General features: G+C 30.2%; 1 protein-coding gene across 1 annotated transcript in view; it reads right to left on the minus strand.

Annotated features, from left to right (window-relative positions):
* LOC118202104 (uncharacterized) overlaps positions 1-25,535 on the minus strand; it is a 58,576-nt gene that overhangs the window by 23,800 nt on the left and 9,241 nt on the right. Inside the window, exons 2-5 of the mRNA XM_085822499.1 lie at positions 17,276-17,400; positions 16,449-16,628; positions 14,730-14,793; positions 6,013-6,116 (exon numbers count right to left, since the gene is read on the minus strand). Coding sequence (XP_085678625.1) covers positions 6,013-6,116; positions 14,730-14,793; positions 16,449-16,628; positions 17,276-17,400 — 473 coding nt within the window. The remainder of the gene's footprint in view (positions 1-6,012; positions 6,117-14,729; positions 14,794-16,448; positions 16,629-17,275; positions 17,401-25,535) is intronic.

Raw genomic sequence — 25,535 nt, forward strand, 5'->3', positions numbered from 1 at the left:
GTTTTAAGATGCCGATGGAAGTATTTGATAATTCCATTTGACTGAGGGTGATATGCAGAGGATCGAATCCTGTTGCATCCAAGTGTGTGAGTAAGTTCACTAAAAAGATTAGATCCAAAATTTTTACCCTGGTTAGATGCAAGTGTAACTGGGTATCTAAATCTGGATAACGAGCCATGTACTAAGGCATGATTGGCTGTTTCTTCAATCATGTTGGTTGCTGGAATAACTTCTGGCCATCTTGTGAACTGGTTTATATGACAGTCATGTAAAACTGCCTTCTGTCAGATGGAAGGAGAGGGCCTATAAAATTTATACGTACATGTGCATATAGATCAAGCATCAGGTTCCGCAAATGTGCCAATAGGATATTTAGTACGTTTAGCGATTTTAGCTCATTGACATTGATCACAGCTGCACAGATAAGATTTTATTTCTTTTTGCATGCTTGGCCATACAAAACATTTAGTGACTAAATAAAGGGAGACTGAGATGCAGGGATGAGGAAAAAAATGTAACGTTTTGAAAACTACTACTCTCATACACTGAGGAACAAAAGGACGGGGATGTTTTTGTGACATGTCACTTACAGATGAATATCCTCGAGAGGGAAATAATGGTTATCTAATCTAATTTTAAGGAGGAGGTATTGTATGCCAAAAGTTGTTGAAATGCATATGCACTTTATGAGTACCTTATATTTGTCCAAAATCAAAGGTGCCTTAATCAGAAGTTTTACCCATACTGCCAAATAAAATGAGTGATTAACAACCATCACAGTACTAGCTGTATATGCAATTACCACAGCGCTCTCACATGAGCATAAATGCGGCACAGTGCTACACAATTTGCATTTTATCCCTAATTCAGTGGCACTTCAGTGTATTTGGGATCTGTTATTCAAAACTCAATTTATAATTTGATATTGAATACAATTAAACGGCTCTCTTTCAGAAGATGTAGATTACTCCTCTCCTTCACCCTCGTATGTACTGTATTGTTCCAAGAATTTATCCTTCAATCCGGGCATTCTTCATAGAAAGAGAAGTGAGAACATGCAAGTTCGCAAGGGCAGTCAGTTTGTCTATCATGAAAACTACTCTTACCAACATATACTACCATTTTCAATAAACAAAACTGTTGCCAATTAACACCAGTAATTTGCTATAAATTAATCAAGCATTTTGAAAAATATCTTGTGTAACTCATTTCTAGTAACCATAGCATTGCCAAAAACGATATCCCATGAACATTTTTGTTTTCTACTTTTAATTATTATTACTCTCTCTTGTGTGCATATATATATTTTTAACGTATTCGTGGCTTCTTGCTATTTTAGTCAAAATTAAATAAATGTGATTTGTGTATAAACATGCATTCCTATTATTAATGGATACAAGATAAAATATTCCTCATTATAAGATTTTATTTCGAAGACTTAACTTGTGCTGTTGGATGCACGAACAAAATGTAAGCAAAGTTTGCTATCTTCATTGATTATGACTTATGATTATAGTCCAAAAATCCTGGAACTAAAATTAAAAACTGTGCATATAATATACAAAATTTCTGAAACTGCTAAACAAGAATTAATAATGGTGCAGTCAGGTCTTAAAGATTCAATGCAAATAATGACACTGAATTCCGAAAATTAAGCTACTTGAAAATTCAAGATTAAAATGCTTTTAATGTATGATGGGTTGATGATGACGTCTTCTCCCATACCTTCAAAATCTGACTATGAATTTCTAAAGAGCGATAAACAAGCATGAGTTATAGTAAATCTATGCATTGACAGTTCTCAGATTATCTACATTAGACATGAAACGATTACTACCACAACATAACAAAAATTAAAGTCAAATCAAGAGTGCTCAATCTGAGTAGCAAATTATTATCTTCTGAGAAAGTTATACAGTACAAAGTCCGTAATCCGGAAGTCCATTATCTGGAATGATCTATAATCCAGACCTCAAAGCCACAAACTTATGCATGCGCGTTTGATGCACGCGTCCACTACGCATGCGTGTAAAGCCAGCGAGTGAGTGAGTGAGTGCACCGCTATGATGGCTTCCGACCACGGACATGAACCAAACGGAATTATATACCATCACGGCGGGGAAGACTCCAGAGTAACAAGGTTGAATATTATAAACTAATAACAGTTTTTACATATTGTTAACTGCAAGGCACTAAGCGTTATTTTGGTTATCTGCTTTAAGTTCTGAACTTTTGAAACATAATATTATCCACGGTTGTTTCTGCTTAGGCAGTGTCCTGAGATTTTCTCTATTTTATCAAGGGCTATTCTGTTTTTGAGTGTGTTAGTCGTCCACTTTGCCCAGACACAGTCCGCTGGTGTGCACTTTTGATAGTGAAGAAAGTGACAGAGAGGTTATTGAAAACGAAAAAATTTCGACTGACAAGTTAGTCGGTATTCTCGACAAAGCAATTACAGGTTTTGAACAATGGAACTTTGTAACTGAACAATAAATTATGTCTGTTTATAGAAGAAAGAATTAAAGAGAAAGTATTAGCACAAAAAACGAAGCAACTTACATTGAAAGAAATGTTTAATAAAGTAAACAAATAAATATTAAGCTTTTTTTTGGGGGGGGGTAAATTTTGATACCCTTTAGATCATAATTGCTCTTTATTTCATAAATTATGGTTTCATATTTTTAATTGTATAATTTCTGCATGCCATCTTACCAGACTTAAATTGATGATCTATAATCCAGAAAAACCCCTAATCCAGAATCGCCAAAGTTCCGGATTAAGGACTTTGTACATAAAAATGCCTGAACTTTCCATAAAAATGCCTGAACATGGTGATGTGATCGTGCACATCACTTGACATGTTGGACTTAGTCAAAGAACTGAAAGCTATTGGTGAGAACTTTCCAGATCAGCATGTAGCTGCACTTTTGTTAGTTTCAATCCCAAATCATACAATCATCTTATGACTGCCTTAGAAGCCTGAAAGGAAACTCTTATAACTGCAGATCTCATAAAAACTAACTCACTGACGACTACAACAGAAGACTAGAACAACAAGCAAAACAAAGTTCTAGTTCTTCAAGGACATTTAAATCTGCAATACATACAAGAAATTATAATAATAATAATAACAGGGAAATTTTGTATCTTCTGTAAATGCAGAGGTGATAGTTATGAGCATTATTTTAAATTACGAAAAAAAAATTACAGTTGTTTTGACAACTCAAAATCAGAAACTCACATGACCAAATATATCATAAAATCAAACCGACATTACATGAGCACTAAGACTTCTGATGAATGAAACTGTGAAGCCAGTGGTGGCAGGTTTCAATCAGTGCCAGGTGAAAGTAACTGTCTACGAAAATGGTTTAATACTTACTCTCCAGTATTGCTCAGAAGCAATTATAAATTTAAAAAAAAAAAAATGTATGTTTATTCTGGTGCAAGAAGTCATCTAACAAGAGATAAAAAATTGTTTAAAGAGCTGATATATGATGATTCACAAGCAAAAATCATTTTAGTGGTTGGAAAAAATTTTATATTCGCAGGGCAAAGGATCTGTTAACCTTGATTTAGAGCATGAATGCCGAGTGCTGAAAATTAGATTGACTAATGTTTATTATGATCCTGATTTAAAGATCAATAATAATGATAATAAGTTATAATGTAAAAATAAACACTGTATACAGATATGGCATTCAAGGTTAGGCCATGAAAGTTATGACACAATCAAACAATAACTAAGAGAAAAATCTTGCTGAAGGAATAAAATTAGATAATTGCACTCATAATAATAGCTGTTTAGAATGCATAAGACTTTGTTGGCATAACAAGAAACAAATTTAGAATAACCATACAGACTCTCCAAACAGATAATGTCATTGAATATACCAGAAAAGAAATAGAAGAATTTCTGTCAAATAGGCATCAAACATCAACTTACCATTCCCTTTTCACTTCCTCAGTAAGGTATGAGTGAAAGAAAAAATAGAAGCTTTACTGAGATGGCCAGGTGCCAGCTGTCTGAAAGCTGACTTTCAAACAAATTCCGGGATGAAGCTCTCAACACAGAAAATTATATCCAGAACCGCTTTCCAGCTAGAGCTTGTGCTAAGACCCTCTATGAATTATGGAGCAAAAGAAAATTAAATCTAGCTCATATGAAACAATCTGGTTACACAGCCTATGTAACATATCTGCTTAAGGAAAATTGAAAAAAATTAGATCAGAAAGCAACTGAAGGAACTTTTTACAGTTACAATTAGCAATCAAAGAGGCACAGAATCTATATGGGATCATATAACTGTTTATGGGTGAAAACCATATAACTGCCAATAGAAGCATAAAATTTGTCAAAGAATTATCAGCGAATGAAAATATAGAAACTTTCCTCCATTCAAAGGTTGCAGATGTTGTAAACGATGCAGAAACTGAGAAAAACCTAAAATTATATCTGAAAAAAGAGCCAAGATAGACAGATGATGAACCACAAAACTAGTTGTATAGTTCTTCATAGTATCACAGTACAATCAGTAGTTACACCTCAAACTACTAAGAGCGTTAAACACAATGCAATGCAAAAAGTGCATCTAAAAGACAAAGATCTTACGGATATATCTCAATACTACAAATTCAGCTCTGAACTACGAGAGAAGATGCTCTCACTCTGGTCTTATATAGTTTTCACCTGGCCAGCGAGAAATCTCTAGTAAATTCCATATCTGAAAGTTACTGGAAGGCATATACAGTAAAGGTTACATTTAAGGGCTGGATACAGTTATGGTTACATATATTGATCAGTTGTATTTATTCAATTACAATACCCATTACAGTTAAACAGGGACCTGACCAAAATGCTGCCAAGTTTGGCGACTTCTCGCCAAATTTGGTGGCAAAAAATTAGTCACCAAAACCATCACCAGCTTGGTGATATTTCGCCAATTTAGCAAGATAGCCATTTACTCGATGTTAAATAGACTTGTCCCTGTATTCTTACTCTTCAGGCAAAACTTCTTTAAATTTTCATGTTGCAGAATGTTCCCCCCCAAAAAAACACTATAATTTTACATATTATTCCATTAAAATTATTTACATATGTACTAAATTCGCAACAGTATGTATATTTAGCCTCCTCTGAATGTCGGCAATAACCTTCTTCGGCTTCTTTGGTAAGAAAGTATGTATACACTTTATGCTACGAGGACAGTTTTCACATCTACAAATCTGGATGGATTTTGACACTGAATTTCACTTCATAATTATTATAAAAACAAAGAATTATATATTTAATGAGAAAGAGCAGAAAACTAAATCAAACCTACAGCATTATTAACTACATGATGTAGGGTTTATTAAAAGTATGTGAAACATACTGTTAACAAAGCACAATTTTTTGCTGTTGTATGCAATAATTTTGTATCACATTTTGAATCAACCCATAGTACTTATTTTCAAATATGGTAACATATATAATAATATGTGTCCTCTTTCGCAACTCTATAAATGCACCATTGCTGATTTCTTCCCCTGTTTCAGAAGAAACATTTTCCTTCCAGGATGCTCAGAAGACACTCAACCCTGTCTAATAATTAAAAATAAAACCCCACTTTAGGTCAAAACAAAGTCATACAACTCTGGAAACTAACATCTCTGGAAACTAACATATGTTAGTTTCCAGAGTTGTATGACTTTGTTTCTGGAACTTCTGGAAACTAACATATGTTAGTTTCCAGAGTAGTACTTACACAAGTAATGGCTTTGTGATGTCTTTAATTTTTCTGTATTTTTACTAAAAAAATGCAAAATTATCAAGCATAAAACAAAACAGAAGAAATTAAATTAAAATTTCACCTAAATATGTTAAACATATATTTGTAGCATAAATGAAAAGTTAAATTCGTATACTATGGAAATTTAATGAAATATTTAGAAGAGCACTTTGCATTACTGCAATTTAGAAGTAGACTTCATATTAACATTCATTTTAGTTTTCTCTTACAAAAGTATTACCTTGCAAACTGAGAATGACTTGTGTAGAGTCGTTCAATTTGAATAGGAAATTTTACATCACAGCTTGCAACCATATTTTGAATTTTAAAGTTTTTGAATCTCACCTGTAAATATAAATTAATACACATGAAATAAATATACTCTTTTTTCCTTCAAGTATCAAAGCAAGATTCAATTTTATAATTTTTCATATTACTTATATAACTATTAAAATGCACATTTAATTCTTAATAATTATTCTTACTGTTATTATTTTACTACTTACAAACACACCTTATTACATAAATTTTCTATTTGAAAATTATATTTTTGGAAAACAATAAATACATTTTTATTGCTGAGTTTTCTGACAATTCACATGCACTGTCATGATGTGCACTACTTATTACAAAGTGTACACAGCTTTATCAAATATATTCACTGTATCTGAAATAATTAAATAAAACTATTTATTTCATTAAATATTAATGTGATCATTGACACTAAAAAGAGCAAATTATATTTTTTATATTTAAAACTTATTTTCATTTTTTTATTGCTAAAGTATAAAGTAGGCCTCAATGCTTAATCCAGTTTTTTCTCCTTACTAGCCAGACACTCATTAACAAAGCAGTTATAGGAAATGGCCCAATCAATTGGTCATTTAGTCATTTCATCACCAAGAACATTGGTTAGGATGCAACACAAGGGTGACTGATATTACACTCGTGAAAGGAGGATACAGATTCTTATGTCTGATATAAGCAACTATTTGCTTTCATGAATTTTGTTACAAACTTTGTTGGTTCAAATTAAAATATGAAGAAATGTCTTTGAAGTTGCAGAATCCTGTGAAAAGCTTCTGTGAATGGAGGAATTCATAAAATGGGGATTATGATAAAACACGATTTAAGATGAGAAATTTTTTTAAAATTTTAAATGTAAAACAGTAGTAAAATGAAATATAAATGCAGAGTTACATATATCCATTACAACAAAGTTATGTATGAAAATTACATAAATTCATTTTGAAAAACAGTTATTTTAGTTTATTTCGACTGTTGGAAACAACATTTCATGCCATAATAAGTCTAAAATCTTTACAATGTACTGAAAATGTCTTCTGATACACTTCTGATACGCTTTCTTTGAACAGAAAATCATGTTGTAAAGTATCAAATGTACTTATCATATATTCTGGCGAAGATTTGTACATTCATTTTCATTAATGTTTTCATCTTCTTCTTCATCATCAATCAACTTCTGACTGGTATTTTTTATGCTCTCCAATATATCATCCTCAAGAAGAATTCCTGAGGTCTCAGTATCATTATCTATAAACAAATAATCTTGTAATTGTTTCTTACTTTTTAACTGACCTTGATTTTTCAACTACAGCCATACATTATTCAGTTCATCTTACCCACTGTTATCACTGATACCACTACTTTTAATAGTATCAATTTTGGTGATGAAGCCAGCTTTACTGAAGCAACTGTGAATACAGTACAAAGTCCGAGATCCGGACTCGTCAGGACTTTCACGAATCCAGATTTAGGATTATTAGATCATCAGTTTAAATCTAGTAAGATAGCATGTAGAAATTATAAAATTTAAAGTATGAAATCATGATTTATGAGATAATGGTGCATTTATGATCAAAATCATAAATGTTTCTAAAATTACAAAAAAAGGGGGGACCAAAAATATTCATTTACCAAAAAAAAAAAAAAAAAGGGGGGGGGGCATTGTTTAATATTTATTTGTTTACTTTATTAAACATTTCTTTCAATGTAAGTTGTTTAAGTTGCTTCATTTTTTGTGCTAATACTTTCTCTTTAATTCTAGCAGACAGACATAATTTCTTGTTCAGTTACATTGTTGAAGTCCTGTAGTTGCTGTGTCGAGAATTCCGACTAACTTGTCAATCGAAATTTTTTCGTTTTCAGTAAACTCTCTGTCACTTTCTTCACTATTGGTAGCGGTATTTTCTGGATCTAGAACCATACTACAGAATTTCATCTTTGGTTTTACGATATCCGAAAACCTTTAAAATTCACAGCTATGATCATAAAATTTAGCTATCATTCACTATACATATTTGGCTATGTATCATGAGATTGGCAACTAAAGAGAAGTTGTTCCGCTAAATTTTATCTTGCTTCTACCGCACTCTGAGACAATTAAACCTGAATTGTATTAGTTTAGTTATTGATTATACTTATGTCTATTTCTTGTACATGTTTAAGGCTTATCCGAGTCCTGAATAAATAAATTCCCACATATGCTTAAGGCTTATTGAGGACCAGCGCTAGATATCTTACTGCCTGATGCAGCCTCTGTGGGTTCTAAATTCTGCTACCAAGCACCTCCCTTTGTCTTCGCTAAATTCTGCCACCCGCTGTGGCTATATGAACCCTGTTGCTGGTTCTGGGTTTACATGAATAACAAATCAGTTATTCTTAATTCAAATAGCACTAAATGTAATCTTTTGGCCTATGAGTATCATTAACCCCTTTCAGTAAAATGACGAGTCTAGCTGGTGATTGGTTTTTCATGCCATATCGCACAATGACAAGCTACACTCGTCATGCATACTGTTGAATATGATAATTAATTTAGTTTAAAATTTCTAGTGTACTGAATTTGGCAACACCTTTTTTACTTGTGGAAATATCACAGATCCTATCACATATTGTTTACCGTTAGAATTTCTTGGTACAAGTCACGGCCGAATTGTTGTTAGTCTGTAAGATTTCATTCTTGTAAAAATTTAGTGTGAGCATCGGTCATATATATTTCTGTAAAGGAAAAACGGTACTTTTCCGTTTGGCGGGTGCAAGCGATAAAGTCGCCAAGTGTTGAGTTTCATAAAGTGTGTAAGATTTATTTATGGTTGGTGTGAAGAATTAACTTCAGTTAAATGGTGTGAAAAGTTCTTTCAATATTGTTCCAAAATTCAATATTTAAATATTTTTTATTTATGCATTCAAAATAAAAAACTGGGGAAGGGAGGTTTCGTACCGGAAGGGGTTAAGAAAATATAGTTTTAGCATATGGAAAGAAATTTTTGTTGAATTTTTCTTCGCCAACATTTCTCGCGCATTCAACTTAAATCTCTAATCATCGCCAAGCGTAATGTCAATGTAAAAGTTTACCATACTCTTTATTAAATTACTAATGTAAAAAAAAAAAAAAAATGTTTAGGCATTACTCAAGTTGTCATGTGTTGATAAGCATGTAGTGATGAAAATAAAATATAATAAATAATGATTCACCAGGTTGGCATCAGGGATATAAAATATTAGTAGGTGTAAAATCAATGATGTATCTGTATAGAATGTTTTGGTTTGAGGTGTATACCAAGCAGATACAGGTTGAAGCCAAATTCTCGATCACACAAATTTATGCTAAAATGATTGTTTCTTCAATAACAAGGCATTTTATTTAGTGACAAAATGAAATTACGAATCTGGACTCTCCACGTGTTTTATTATGCATGGAGGAGGGAATCAAATGTGCATGCATATAGCATACCCCCCAAAAAAAGTTGTTGGTTGCATTGAGGTCCAGATTTTAGATCATTCCGGATATTGGATGTCCAGATCTCGGACTTTCTACTGTATTTGTTTATTTACAGTGACATCATAATTCTATACTTCTGAAAGTTCAGATATACTATCATATAAACTTATTACACATAAAGGTTGATTACTTTCAAATCCTATAAAGGCCTTCTTTAAAATTCTTCTGCAATAAAGCAACTTAACACTTTTCATCACCCTTCAATCCATATGCACCATTTTTATTACTAACATGCTAATTTTGCAAGCATCAAAGACATCTTTTCGTTTATACATTTCCATGATTTTTTTCAGTTTTCCGTCTTTCCATATGATACAGTCATCTTCATTAATATCTTTGCTTTTGCCACATATGATTTTTCGACTATTCTATTTTTTTTTTTAAATGTTTTTGCAATCACCGTTGCTTACATGAAATTCAGTTCATCCTAAAGTTTCAGCAAACTTCGTAACTTTTTCAAGTATCAATGGGCCTGATATTGGTATATTTTCTCTCTCTCCCTCTGCTCAGACATTTTGATGTTGCTTTATCAACAGCTTCATAAATACACACTTTTTTACATCTAGCGTTTTGTCTGATAAAAATGAAAGTTTCACAAAATTTCATCTTAATTGTTCAGAACTGTCAATAAACTATTAAGCAAAACTCTAAATTTTATGAAAATGTCTTCCTTCTTTACACCTTTGTCTACTTTGTAGAGTACTAACATTTTTATTTCCTTGTATGAAGTAAAAGAAGTATTGTAATCACAAAAAATTTCAGGTATCATATTTCAATGGAAATATCTATTCTGACCATTTCCAAATCCATTTGGATGAATTTTTTTTTTTTTTTTTTTCTTTTGCATGATGTCTGTACATACACACAGAATAAAAGATTATTTTCTTCAAAACAGATTTTAAAATGGATTCAAAAGGGACTTTTTCATGACTTCTGTAGGTCTATATGTACACACATATGCATCTCCTAAAACTCAAAAATGAGTAGCTGTAGAACATTGAAATTTTTTATATAGGACTGTTATAACATCTAGTTATGCATTTTCATTTTGTATTACGATTGGCTACATCAAAATATATTCTTACCCCGCACAAATGTCTTTTCTGGCCTTTATTTTCACAATCATTGGTCATAGTCATATGCTTCCAATTACATAAATGTTTTAAATGACAAAAATTATTCATGCTTTAGCAATGTCAAATTTAAAACAGAGAAAATTAATTTCGACAAAAAATGAAATCTAATCTTAATGCAATTTCCCGTTTTTATACTTATATTCAGTAAAAATTTAAACTCATTATGAAAAAATGAAATTATAAGAAATTGGACTTCCATATGACAAAAATTGCCCAGCATATTTAATTTCAAAATTTGTAATTTTTTATGTCATTTTCAACCTGACTTGACATATTGGTTATTCAAGTTAGATTAATTCAAAAAATAAGTTTAAACGAAGTGCAGCAAAAAATGCATATAATTTAATAGGCCGTACAAAGAAGTCATGTGGTGTCCGCATCATATTTTGTTTTTAGTGTTAAATACTTTTGTTTCAAGATTTTTTTCATTCAATACACAACCAAATATAAAAAGGGTTTCCAGTATAAAACCACAAAAAGCAGAAATGCAAATAACGTACAGCTCTTGCTTAACCTTAAACTGGTTTGCAAAATAGGGGGACTGGTTCAGGAATTTTTAATAATAGGGTGGGTAAACGTTTTCTCATTTGAGAATCTTCCTTCCCCTACTTCATCCCTCATGCAGAACAAAATGTGATTACAGATAACGAGCCACCTGCTTTTCTTTAGAAGCACATGCATTCCACAGCAAATGAACAAATTATTTCAAAATAGAAAGAAAAATCTCAAAAATTCACCCATTAAAAATCTACGTTAAATACAGAGTGTACTTCGCTATTAGGAGTATTTTATACAATGGAATTTACACCTCAGGTAGAATTCCATGAAAAACTTTGCTGAATAGAGAAATTTGTAAAATAGAGCATTAATTAAATAGAGGTTTGATGGTATTTGAATAGTTCTTCAATGATTAGAAATTTCAATTCTTTTTGAAACATTTTGCTTTCTTTTTTTTTTTTTCTTCGAGGCTTAGAATTTTTATATTACAGTCAAAAGTCGTTAATTCGGACACCCATAATCCGGAATGTAAGACCTTTACGGCTGCGAATATGTTTGTGCGCATGCGCGTTTAATGTGTAACGGAGGTATAAGCTAAGCTAAAATTATCTAATTCAGTTAATGTTGCAGATTGCGTTGTTCCTTAATCTTCGAATTGGATCCGGCTTATTATTTTTTGCAGACTGTTAGAGCAATTTCATAAAAGTAAGCTTGAACTTTCGATTATGTTAAATAGAATTTCCAATATATATTTACTAATATGTAATTTGTATCTACAAAGCGAAAGTATGTTTTGAAATCTGTTTATCAATTTCACGTGGCAGATTGCATTTCGATTGACAAATTAGTCGGTATTCTCAACACAGCAATTATAGGACTTAAACAACGGAACTTTGTAACTAAACAAGAAATTATGCCTGTTTAATAGAATTAAAGAGAAAGTATTATCACACGAAACGAAGCAACTTACATTGAAAGAAATGTTTAATAAAGTAAACAAATAAATATTAAGCTTTTTCTTTTGTAAATTTTGATACCCTTTAGATCATAATTGTTCTTTATTTCATAAATTACGGTTTCATATTTTTAATTTTGTAATTTCTGCATGCCATCTTACCAGATTTAAACTGATGATCTATAATCCGGAATCGCTGAAGTCCTGACGAGTCCGGATTAACGACTTTTGACTGTATTTATCAATATTTAGGTATCTGTATGTGCTTTTCTCTATACGAGAAACTGAAAACAATAAATTAATTAAATATCAATAAAAATAAAATAATTAAAAAAAATAAAAGATTGGTTTAAAAATGCAGAATTTTTAATTTTTCATCATTTTGCATGTCGAGACATATTTTGCAGTGAAATAATGTATGAATGCATGTTATACATTAGCTGTCTAGAACTTTCATATGGTTTCTTAATATTTTAACATAATTTCTGAGAAGCAAGCGAAAGCATTTGCCAAACTCTTAAATTGTTTCCTTGTAGTTTTATCTTCTGTTATTGTTTACCTTTTGAGCAAAGATATACTTTTCATAAGCTTACTCAAAGTACTGTATACTTGCAGATTTTATTAAAATACATCCTCTTTAAATTTTGAACATTAGAATAAACTATGCTTTTCTTCTTTTAGATGAAAATACTTTTAATCTCATCTTACATAACATTTATTTTAAACTAAATTCACAATGCATCTTTAAACCATTTAAAGTGAGTTTTATTCTTTCACTTTTACATGAACATATTACAATTGTTATAAAATTAACAAACAGAGTGATGGCTAATTGAATTTTTGTTGTTACTTTGGTAGACGGATACACGGATTTTTGGCGATTTACGTTGGCGCAATCGTTGGCATGGTTTTTACAGTCGTCAGCCATTTTGAAAAATGCTGTTTTTACGTATTCTACGCATATAGTAAAAGTATTCAAAACTTTAATAATAATAATAATAATAATAATAATAATAATAATAATATCGTTAAAAATAATGGATTAATTTTTGTTTGAAACTTTTTTTAAAATGGCTGGCAAATGTAAATAAATACATTTACTAAGAGTATAAAATGCTAAAGTAAGGTTAAATTATTACTTTCATATAAAAGAATAAAAACACCGCTATAAAAACATTGTGCCAACATTTAATTGGATTAAAATATTACTTAAATTGAATATTGAATTAAAAACATCATACCAACGTTTAAAAGAATTAAAATATTACTTAAATTTAAATACTGTAAAATAAGTTTCATAGGATTTAATTATTTAACATTAAAACATATATGGCAATAAATATCACAGGAATTTTTTAAAACATTGTATTAATTTTTTAATAAAAATTGAAGTATACAATTATAAAGTAAAAGAAAAGTATGTACTTACTTTTTTAAAGTATTTTACCTGTCGTATATTGATAAATACCACACACACACACACCATAAAAAAAAAAAAAAAAAAAAAAAAATTTTTTTTTCATCTGTGATCCACATTTCTCGCACTTCATTGAAGAAGCAATTAGCGAGGTTTCTTCCAAAAATTTAAAATAAATTTCCTCTGACGTTTATAACAATTTATAAATAAATCTTTGATTAGGAAATCCAGGTTGGCCAAAATAAGGTCTCAAAGGGTAATTTTTTTATTCCGATACCAATAATTCTTGGTAATTACCAATAACAACATTCATCTTCAAAACGGACATATCCATTCCATTTGAAAACTGAGGAATTCGAAGATAGGAATAATAAAATTTTAAAATGGCATGGTAATGCACAAATATTCAGTAACCAATCAGAGAGCTGATTACATCCCACATAGAATTAAAATTTTTTAAATAATCATTCATAATAAAACCATTTTTTTAAAAATGCAAAATTAAATTATATTTTAATATTTAACAGCCATAAATAATATTTAAAACATTAGATTAAATTTATAGATATTAAAACTAATTACTTTTAAAGTAAGGTGATGTCATTGATTACATCATCCACACCATAAAATTTCATATCATAAATAATAAAATTTTTATTTCAAATAAAAACACAAAATTAAATTGATTTTTAATATTTAGAAGCCATAAATAATATTTAAAACACAGAATTTATGCATAATAAAACACATTATTTTAAAAATAAATGACAACAAAGTATCAGCTACCATAAATAACTTATCCAGCAGTGGGTTTACCATAAGTCGTATTGCTCGCCAAAATCCGTGCAACCATCTACCAAAGCAGCACCGAATTTTTGGACTTTATTAACAAAAAAAGTAAAGAGAACTTATGTACGTCTTATTGTTTACATGACAACTTTTAGAATGACGAAAATAATAGTGATGCCAGATACATAAAACATATTAAAACAATAAAATAATGATGCCACTGAAACTGCACATAATATTAATTAAATGCTCGATTCTCAACAACAATTATGTAAGTCAAATAATTAATTGAAAGCTTACAGGCTTTCTTGAAAGAATTAACTAAAAAACAGAATAAATATTTTTAGATTATACTTACATTAAATCCTAATTTCTGAATAAGCCTTGCATATTTCCTTGCAGCTAGATTAGCATCAGATTCACTGAAAATAAGACAAAGTATAATTCAGAAGTGAACAACAAAAATCAGCGTTTCTGTGAAAAATTGAAAATATAAGGCTGATTTTTGTTGTTTGACTTCTGAATTAGTATTTGTTCGGCGTGTTATTGTGTTTTAAAGACAAAGTATATTTCCATTTATCTACTGAGTTACTGAAGTGACACATACATTAAATTTCAAGATGCTAATTTGAGAAATATTTTTCTATGAATATTAAATATAATCAAGAGATAACTAATAATTTTATTTTAGCATTATTAAAACATAAATTTTTATACACAAGTACTGTCACAGAATAAAAATGTAACATTAACACCTTCCAGGTTCATTTTATTTCGGGATTATGGGTAAAAAAATGTCAAATTTTTTATGCTTATTTTTATACATACATAGCTTTTTAAACATAATAGCATGATTCGCATACAAAATTTCCTAAAAATTAATGTAAAAAAAATCAATTTAAATAAATGAGTAATTTACCTGTATAGTTGGCAATCTGTATGGCAGAAATCATTAGACTTTGGAGTTAATTCACACTAACTATAAACATAAAGCTTAGAATACCTAGCTTTTATCTTGAATTAAATTTAATTTATATCCTTTGCATTTACATAAATGATTATGAAACTATTAATCAAAATTTGATCGTGTATGATACATTCAAAAACACATTACTGCACAGAGTTCAACATCGTAATCTGGACAGTAAAACCTTGTTTCTCTATTTACCTTCTTTCCTCTACTGTCTCTCTTTGAGCAGCAAATAATACACTGTCATGTTGGATTAGTTTTCTTCTCTGTTGGTGGAATGCAGTCAACAAAGCATCTTTCAAACAAGTGTGAAGGCAGGTGCTCAACAGAAGGACATCCTCCTTTTGCAGAAAATTCCACAAAGTGGTACTTTTCAATTGTTTTCTCAACACATATGAATTCCACAGTGCTATATCCAAGAAAATGGAGAAATATCTTCTTGTAATATTTTTTCCCTCTTCTTTTAGTGACATTGTAACTTCTTAGTCTTTGGTCTACACGGTCGACCCCTCCCATAGTTCTATAGTAATCCACTACCACTTTTGGTTTCATTTTTGTTTTCTTCCTGCTGGTAACTTCAATCATCTCTGTGTTGTGCGCAGTGGAAAGTTGTGCTACATCCTTTTTGTCCTTCCATTTCAGGACCATGACTTTTCCCTTTTAATATGCAGCAATTTCTCCCTTTTTCGACATCTTTTTTTTTTTTTTTTTAGCTCAACAGGCATACCTTTCCTGTTCAGACGAACTGTGCCATATATATCGGTTTTACACAATATTAGCAATTCGGCCAGTTCTGGGGACGTATAAGAGTTATCAGTAGTTACACAGTGCCTTTTGTTGAAAAGGGGGATACAATAGTGTGTCGTGATGATACAGGCAAATTTTTGAAATGGATTTGCTTGCTTATTACTTTGAAGAAAACATAAATGATCTGTCTAACATAATTCATAATACTGCAGTTAAAATTTATAAATTTCAGATTTAGTTACTTGGAGAGCTGAATTTTATTATTTTCACTTTTACATATATACTTAATACAATTTTTAAAAAGGGAAACAACACTTAATGTTATTACTATTAAAACATTATAAATTTTTGATAACATACCTTCTAGCTCCAGTTACAACAATTTTCCCACTAGCAAAAATTAAGGCAGCTGTTCGAGGTTGCAGTATACGCATTACAACAGCATGGAATCGTTTCGGATTGTATTCAGCATTGCGTAACCGAAAAGCAATTTTACGCAAATCTAATTTACAGCACAGGTCTACTGAGCTCACAACATTGCTAAAAAGAGATTTTTAAATAACTTCAAAATACTGCATCAGAAACATTATAATCAATTCTTCTAATATAAAGAAAATTTTACGTTGATACACATATCATCTAAGACAAACTAAAACTATGATAAAATAAAATATTTAATGCATATTTAAGGACACTTTTCCTGTTTTAATTACAGCATACATACAGTATTTTAAAGTATTTCCTAAATTATAATTATTACGGTATTAAAATATTACATGGTATTAAAAAGTTAAAATATTGATGTTTATTATATATAAAAATACCCTTTATACCTTAAAATAATTAAATATGATATAAGGATTATAACCTGTGATTATAATATGATATAAGTATCTAGATACCATAATCATTGGTAAACCCATTATAGATTTTTATTATTTATCCTTTTCAAATATTTTTAAACTTCATATTACATGGCATTAAAATGTTAAAATATTGATGCTTATTATATATAAAAATTCATACCTTAAAATAATTAAATATGATATAAGGATTATAACAGCTACATACCATACCATTGGTAATAAAATTCCAGATTTTTTATTATTTATCCTTTTCAAATATTTTTATATTTCATATTAACTGATGAACTAATTATTCACAATGTATAAGGACACAATACTTACTGTACTTTTGGAATGATTCCAGAATCTGTAACAGGTATCACAGGTAGAACTGGCGGCAGTGTAGAAATAGATGGTTGAATTATAGCACACTCTGGTGCATTTTCTTCAGCTGCATCATTTATTACCTAGAATTCAAATTAATATCTCACTGAGACACTTTTCAGCCATTTTTGTAATGCTATTCAATAATAGATGAAACGTGTTTCCTAGCATTTTCAGCCTTCAGAAGGTAAAATTTAGTTTTCTATCAGCTATTTAAAGTCCACTTTATAAGTGGACTTTAAAGACAGTATTTCTTGATGAAGAATAAGACAGAAGAACAGAAAGATCTTGATAAAAGATCTTTCTTTTATCAAAGATCTTGAGAAAGATCTTTCTTAATAAGAAGGACAGAAGTATTTCTTGATGTCTCCTCTTAGTCAACCTTTAAGCTTTGGTTGAAAATAACCTCTCAAGTGCTCATGGTTAAAAAGTGTAATTAGGTAGCACAGAACGATTTTTGTGCCATACCTAATTTTAACCAGTTTTGTACTGAAGTATGTAATGTATGGCATTAGAAAAATCTTACATTAATTTTTAATAATGGTACAAATACAGTGAGTTTTTTCTAATGACTACTTGCGATTTCAGATGATTTTGAAGTTTACAGTGGTAATTATCTTACAGAAGTTATACTGAACACTGAAATTTGTTTGCATTCTGAGAAATACTGGTCACTTGATTGCCATGATAGAATTTAGTGTATTTATAAAAATAATTGATGTATATTATAAATTACATGAATTAGATACATTATGAGATAAGAGATATTAAAAATAAAAATTCAGTAATATATGATAGTTTTAAAACTCTCAGTTTGCGAATTTAATTTGAAGGATAAATTAAAGATGTTATGTCTTGTCTAGTGGTAAAAGTTACTAGGCTGAGTGCCATTTGATGGCTGAATAAGGCCATTATGAATTTGGTCTGTTTCCATATTTAATTTTCGAATCTTAATCATTTAACAATAAGATGTTTTTTATACAGTATACTTATATTTTCCAGGAACCAATAAAAATACTTTTCTAATTCTACTATCTTTATCAGGTTTCATTGCATAAATAAAGATAAAAAGGAATTTTAACAACAGAAATAATATATAATAATAATTACAACATTAATTCAAACATCAGATAGCTTCACACAGAAAAACTATCTAGGCATTTTTAAAGGAATTTAGGAAAGAAAAATAAAAACCTTCCTTAAGATGGTTTTAAATACACAGCAAAAGGTTGGATTAAGAATAACTTGGCTTATGAGTATTTTGCAAGGTAAGTAAAATTTTTTAAATTAATTTTAACTTGACAAATGAGCAATGCTTGGCAATACAAATTATCATGCCTTAGCCTGCCAAGTGCCACATGATCACAAAGGAGTCTATAGTCCCCATCCTCTTGCTGCAGGATTGTGGGTAATCATGACCCACGTTCAGGCTTAGTCAGCATGTCTCATTCATATAGTGAAAACTGTAACCACTTTTTTGTACATATTTTCTTTTTTTTAAGTGTAGTAGTTGTTCTTTATTAACTGTAATAATACGAGTAGCTCCTAAGAAGAAAAAGACTGAAATCAACAGTGGAAAGAAGAAGCAAACAATTATGTTAGAAGTTCACATAAAAATCATAAAGAAGCAAAAAAAGATCAACCTTAGATTTTATAAGAAGTCTATGTTGATGATTTGCCCCCCCCATACCGAAGAAGAAAAAAACAATAAGGAGTCACAAGAGTGTTGAAATAACAGCCAAGTGTTCAGGGATTAAGTAAAAGTTATTCCCGTCTGGATAAAGAAGCAAATTTAGGCAATATTGTGACTGATATTTTTACGTGTAAGAAGGCAAAAGCCTTGTACACTGATATCACAAGTAAACTGCCTGAAGAAGGCTCCAATATAAGAAGGGCTTGGTTTGATAACCTTACAAGAAGAAGAGGCATCCACAGTATTATGAAGCATGGAAAGGCTGCGAGCATGTACACTAAGGCTTTTAATGCCAAGTTCGAGTAGCTAATGAGTGTTACCTGGCCTCAGCAAATTTTTAACTGCAATCAAAGAAGGCCTTTTTTGGAAAAAGATCCCCAAAAAGAGTTATATAAAGAATGTAATTTCCCTTCAAAAAACCCTAAAAGAATATCTCATTCTCTTGTTGAATGCTAATGCAAGAAGGGATTTTAAAGGCCCTACACATGTATCATTCTGAGAATCCACAAGCTTTCAAGATATTTAATGAGCAAAATGTAATAAGCCAGTTAAATATGAGGAGGTTCAACAGAAAAACTTGGGTCTCGTATATCTTACCTTATATATATCAACAAGGTCTTCAGGCCTACACAGAGGAAATACCTTTTAGAAAGGAATCTATCACTTGCTATTTATGGATAATGCTCCTGCACATGATTCAGGCTAGGAAAATGAGCTACTAGAGGTAGTAAATATGAAAGTTCTTTTGTATACAGAATGCAGTTAAACTGTAACTGTATCTATTATTATCTTTAATCGTAACTGTAATATAGAACAGTAGATGAGTAATGTAGAATAAACGATGTTTGTGTACATCTTGTAATCATCACTGAGCACCTACCCAACACATATAAAATACAACACATGGCGCAGCTGTCTTTGATTAAAAAAGAAAATCTTTTTTGAAGAACCATGCAGCCTCGATAAAGATGTTCTAAACAAAAACATCACGGGAAGTTGTTTACTGTGAAATCATCCCTGGTAAGTGAGTTGTTTATTTTTATTGGAAGTGGCTAAAAATACGTATATATAAACTATTTAAAGTCCTAAATTAAATATGGATGGATTAAAGCCACCAAGTAATCTAAGTTTCGAAGGAAATTTAAGCGAAAATTGGAAGAAATGGAAACAAAAATTCCAAATTTATATGTTAGCGTCTGGTGGTATTACTAAATCACCTGAAATTAAAGTAGCTATTTTATTGCATATTATTGGTGAAGAAGCATTTGAAAAATTTAATACTTTTAATTTAAGTGAAGAAGATAAGAAGAATGTTGACAAGGTAATTGAAGCTTTCGAAAATTTTTGCATACCGAAAGCAAATGAAAGTGTTGATAGACATATATTTTTCTGTCGAACACAACATGTAGGTGAATCGTTTGATGATTTCTTAACCGATTTAAAGAAATTAAGTAGCAACTGTGGATTTGCAGAATTAAAAGATAGTTTAATAAGGGATAGAATAGTAAGTGGAATTCTAAATAAAAATCTCAAAGATAGATTATTAAGGGAAGATCAGTTAACATTGGAGAAATGTATTAAAATGTGTAAAGCTTCTGAATTAGCAGAACTTCAGCTGAAAACTTTAACTGAAGAAAATAAAATAGAAGCTATCAAACGTAATAAATATCGACCTTCAGAGGAAAAAAGTCAGCCTTGTAAGAAAGACTTTCATGTAAAACAAAAGCAACAAAGTACTAAATCTTCTTCAAACTATCAAGGAAATAAGTACAATAATCCAAAACCATGTAGAAAATGTGGAACTTTTCATAAGTTATACAACTGTCCTGCTTATAATAAGATTTGCTTGTACTGTAAAAAGAAAAATCACTTTTCTAAAATGTGCACTTTTAAAAATGTTAATGTTGTACAGAATAGTTTAGAGCATGAGTTACATAATAATGGTAATGAATATATTTTAGGGTCAGTAGAAGATATAAATCCATTTTCTAAAAATAAAACCGAATGGTTTGAAAAACTAAAAGTAAACATATCTAAATATTTATTTAAGTTGGATACTGGAGCTCAGTGTAATGTGCTACCATTGCCTAAATTTAAACAATTAAATTTAAGAGAGAAATGTTTGACTAAATCAAAAGTCACTTTAAATAATTACAATGGTACTACAATTGATGTAGTTGGAAAATGTAAATTATTATGTGAAACATCGAAAGGGGACAAGGATGAAATAGAATTTCAAGTCGTAGTATGTGATAAAACTGTTCCAGCTATTTTAGGTTTACCTACATTGCAAAAATTAAACCTAATACAAAGGATTTGTACAGTAAATCCTGATTCTAATGAAAAGTTACCAGAACTTTTAAAAGGATATCAAGATTTGTTTAAAGGAACTGGGAATTTAACTGATATACATATCATATTAAATTAAAACCAGGAGCTGTTGGTAAAATAGAACCCTGTAGGAAAATTCCACTTAGCTTATTAAATCCATTAAAAAAGGAATTAGCAAGAATGGAAAAAGATGGTATTATAAAGAAAGTTAACCAACCAACAGAATTCGTGAATTCATTAGTGGTAGTAAGGAAAAAGGATGGAAATTTAAGAGTGTGTTTAGATCTTCAGCACCTTAACCAAAATATACTGAGAGAACATTATCACATACCAACCTTTGAAGAAATTTCATCTCAAATGACAAATGCAAAGGTCTTTAGTATTTTAGATGCAAACAAAGCATTTTGGTAAATTAAACTGTCAGATTCAAGTTGTGAATTTACTACATTTAACACTCTGTTTGGTAGATATTGTTTTTTGAGGTTGCCATATGGACTGAGTTCATCACCAGAAGTTTTCCACAGAAGTTTTTCTGAAATTTTTAGTGATTTAGAAGGAGTTCAAATATATATATATGACTTATTAGTTTGGGGTAAAGATAAAAAAGAACATGATTCAAGATTAAAAAAGTTGTTGGACAGAGCCAGAGAAAAGAATGTTAAATTTAATTTAAATAAATGTAAATTTGGGCTGAATGAAGTGAAATATATGGGACATATATTTTCTAAAGATGGTTTAAAACCAGATGAAGACAAAATTAAGGCTATTCTAGATATAAAACCACCAAAAAATGTGAAAGAATTAGAAACTTTCCTAGGAATGATTACATATGTTTCTAGATTTATACCTAATGTATCAGAATTGACATCATGTTTAAGAGATTTGTTGAAAAAACAAGTTATCTGGAATTGGAATGCAACACATGAAAAAGCATTTAGAAGACTAAAAGATGTCTTGGTAAATAAACCAATTTTACAGTATTATGATATAAACATGCCAGTAGTTTTATCTGTAGATGCATCTCAAGAAGGACTAGGAGCAGTCTTACTGCAGAATAATTTACCAGTGGCATATGCATCTAAGGCATTTACAGATACACAGAAGAATTATGCTCAAATTGAAAAGGAAACTTTAGCTATTGTATTTGCGTGTGAGAAATTTCACCAGTATATATTTGGAAAAAATATTACTGTGGAAAGTGATCATAAACCACTGGAATCAATTTTTAAAAAGCCATTAAATAAATGCCCTGTAAGACTACAAAGAATGCGTATAAGATTACAGCCATATCAGTTTGAGATAAAATATAAACCAGGAAAAGAACTTTTTATAGCGGATGCATTATCAAGATCATTCACTGATAAAGGATCTGATTTCTTTGAAGGAGAAATAGAAGCTCATGTTGGATTAGTTGCAGAATGTATACCAATGTCTAATGGTAAAATGGAAGTTTTTCAACTGGAAACAGAAAAAGATGAACTACAAGTTTTAAGAAAATTAATTAAAGCTGGATGGCCAGATGAAAAATGTATGGTTCCAGAACTGGCAAAACCATATTTTAACTTCAGAGAAGAACTATCAGAAGCAAATGGAGTAATATTTAAAAATTCCTGTGTTGTTGTACCAAGAAGTTTATGTTAAAGATATGTTAAGCAGAATTCATTATGGTCATTTAGGAGTAGTAAAATGCAAGATCAAAGCAAGAGAAATATTATATTGGCCAGGAATGTCCAAAGAAATTGAAGATTTGGTACTGAATTGTCAAACATGTTTAAGTTTACAAAAAGCTAATACTAAAGAACCAATGATATCTAAAGAAATACCTAATGGTCCATGGGAAGTATTGGGAACAGATCTCTTTTACTTTCAAGGAAGGGATTATCTAATAGTTATAGATTATTTTAGCAAATATGTTGAAATTGGACATTTGGAAGATTTGTCAAGTGTAGCAGTGATAAAGCAATTGAAATCAATTTTTGCAAGAATAAATGCAAGACATGGTATTCCGAAAATGGTACATTCGGATAATGGTCCACAATATAATTGCAGGAAATATAAAGATTTTGCAAGAAGATGGAATTTTGAAACCAGAACTTCAAGTCCAAAATACCCACAGTCTAATGGAATGGTTGAAAGACGTATTCAAACTGTTAAGCGAATGTTAGAAAAAGCTGTAGTTGACAACAAAGATCCATATTTAGTTTTACTGGAATATCGTAACTCTCCTATTTCAGATAAAATTAAGTCACCTTCAGAATTGATGTTTGGAAGAAAAGTAAATGGATTGATGCCTATAAAAGAGAATTTTGTCCAAGCTAAATGATATGAAGACCATAAACAACATTTGCTGAAGAGACAAACCTTACAAAAAAGTTATTATGATAGGAATGCAAGACCATTAAAACCACTGAAAACAGGAGATCATGTTTACATAAAAGAGAAAGGGAGAAAACTAAATGAAAGAGCGAAAATTATAGAAGAAGCAGAAAGACCATGTTCATATAGAATTATAAGAACAGATGGAAGAATTGTAGAAAGGAACAGAAGAGACCTTCTTAAAGGAACTAATCAAGAAGAGTTTGCAATACAAAACAACTATGAGAATGAAGTTATAGATGAACCCGAGATACATGAAAATAGTAGGAGCACTACAAATTTAGATGTGCCTGTAAGTCCTTTAAAACCTAACAGAAGTGTTGTGTCACCAAATAGTGAAAGAGGTATAGTATCATCAAATTTTTCAAATGGACATAACTACGTCACTCGATCTGGTAGGACTGTTAAGAAACCTTATTATTTAAAAGAATATGTTTAATTTTACTACTATTATTATTTTTTATAAAAAAGGGAGATGTTATATATGTAACTGTAACTGCATCTATTATTATCTTTAATCGTAACTGTAATATAGAATAGTAGATGAGTAATGTAGAATAAACGATGTTTGTGTACATCTTGTAATCATCACTGAGCATGTACCCAACACATATAAAATACAACACAGTTACCAGGCAAGAAAGGAAGCATGGCAGTATGCAATTATGTGTCCTTAACTGTTCTGATTCAACTGCAGCTATTATCATTGTGTTGTTTGCTTACAGAAAAAAGGAGCCTCATAAGCTGTCACCAGTCAGGTAGGCTGACATTTGTAGACATGCATGTACAACCAGTAAAGGTCTTAGCCTAGGCACTAATCCACTGACACAGCAGTATGACAGCAAGAAAAAAAAGAAAAAAAAGACAGTTCTATATCGCCCGTTCTACCAAGCCAATTAACGAAATTCAAATTGCAATTTTGATGTCTTGAAAGCATGACTTAGGATATGTAATAAATTTATATATGGTATTTTTCTAATATAGGTATTTTGACACAAAACTGGACTTTTTATGAAATTACATACCAAATTTTTTCATATTTCGATTCTACAACTCAAATTATGCCAAAACGCCAATTACTGTAAAAATTGCACAAGTAGCTTTTAAAAAATTAGCTCTCAAAATTTTAGCTCCTCAGTGTTAACTGAATTTAGTATATGTTTATTAATCTCTCTTTTTTATTAAACATATTTGGTTCTTCCTTTGATATTTCAAAATTTAGGTTCATTCCAAATAAAGTTTGCCCATTTTTTCTGATTTATTTTTAAAATAAATTTATAAATTTTTTGAAAAAAATGTGAATTACAATCTATGAAATTTTTACTGTCGTCTTAAAGTAGATGTATTTCTAAGCATACCTGCAAAAAATTAGAGTTTTTTATTCAAAATTTCCGAAGACATACCTGAATTTATATATTGGTGCGTTTTGAAATTTGGCATATTTGTTGAAAGTGATAATAACATCAAATGTAGTTAAAATTATTTGAAAATAGGAACAATGTCACTTTTTTTCCTCTTGAGCACAATGTAAAAAGGGTAAGGAAAATAGGTTGCGATATATTAAGATGTTTGCTAAGTGAAGTATTCTTAGCCCAAACTGAAAAAAAAATGTGACAAGATAAATTTTTGAGTTTCTCCATAAATTTTGCACCAAATTTTACAAAATTTAATATTTAGGCATAATTTGAGTCATAGAATCAAAATATGGAAAAAAAATTGGCCTGTCATTTTAGAAAAAGTCCGATTTTGTGTTAAAATACCTATACTAGAACATTGCTATATATAAATCTTAATATTTATATCCTAAGCCGTGCTTTT

Source organism: Stegodyphus dumicola, chromosome 8 (assembly GCF_044657685.1).
Source record: "Stegodyphus dumicola isolate Sdum_Otavi_A_Nest chromosome 8, ASM4465768v1".
NCBI classification, from domain to species: Eukaryota; Metazoa; Arthropoda; class Arachnida; order Araneae; family Eresidae; genus Stegodyphus; species Stegodyphus dumicola.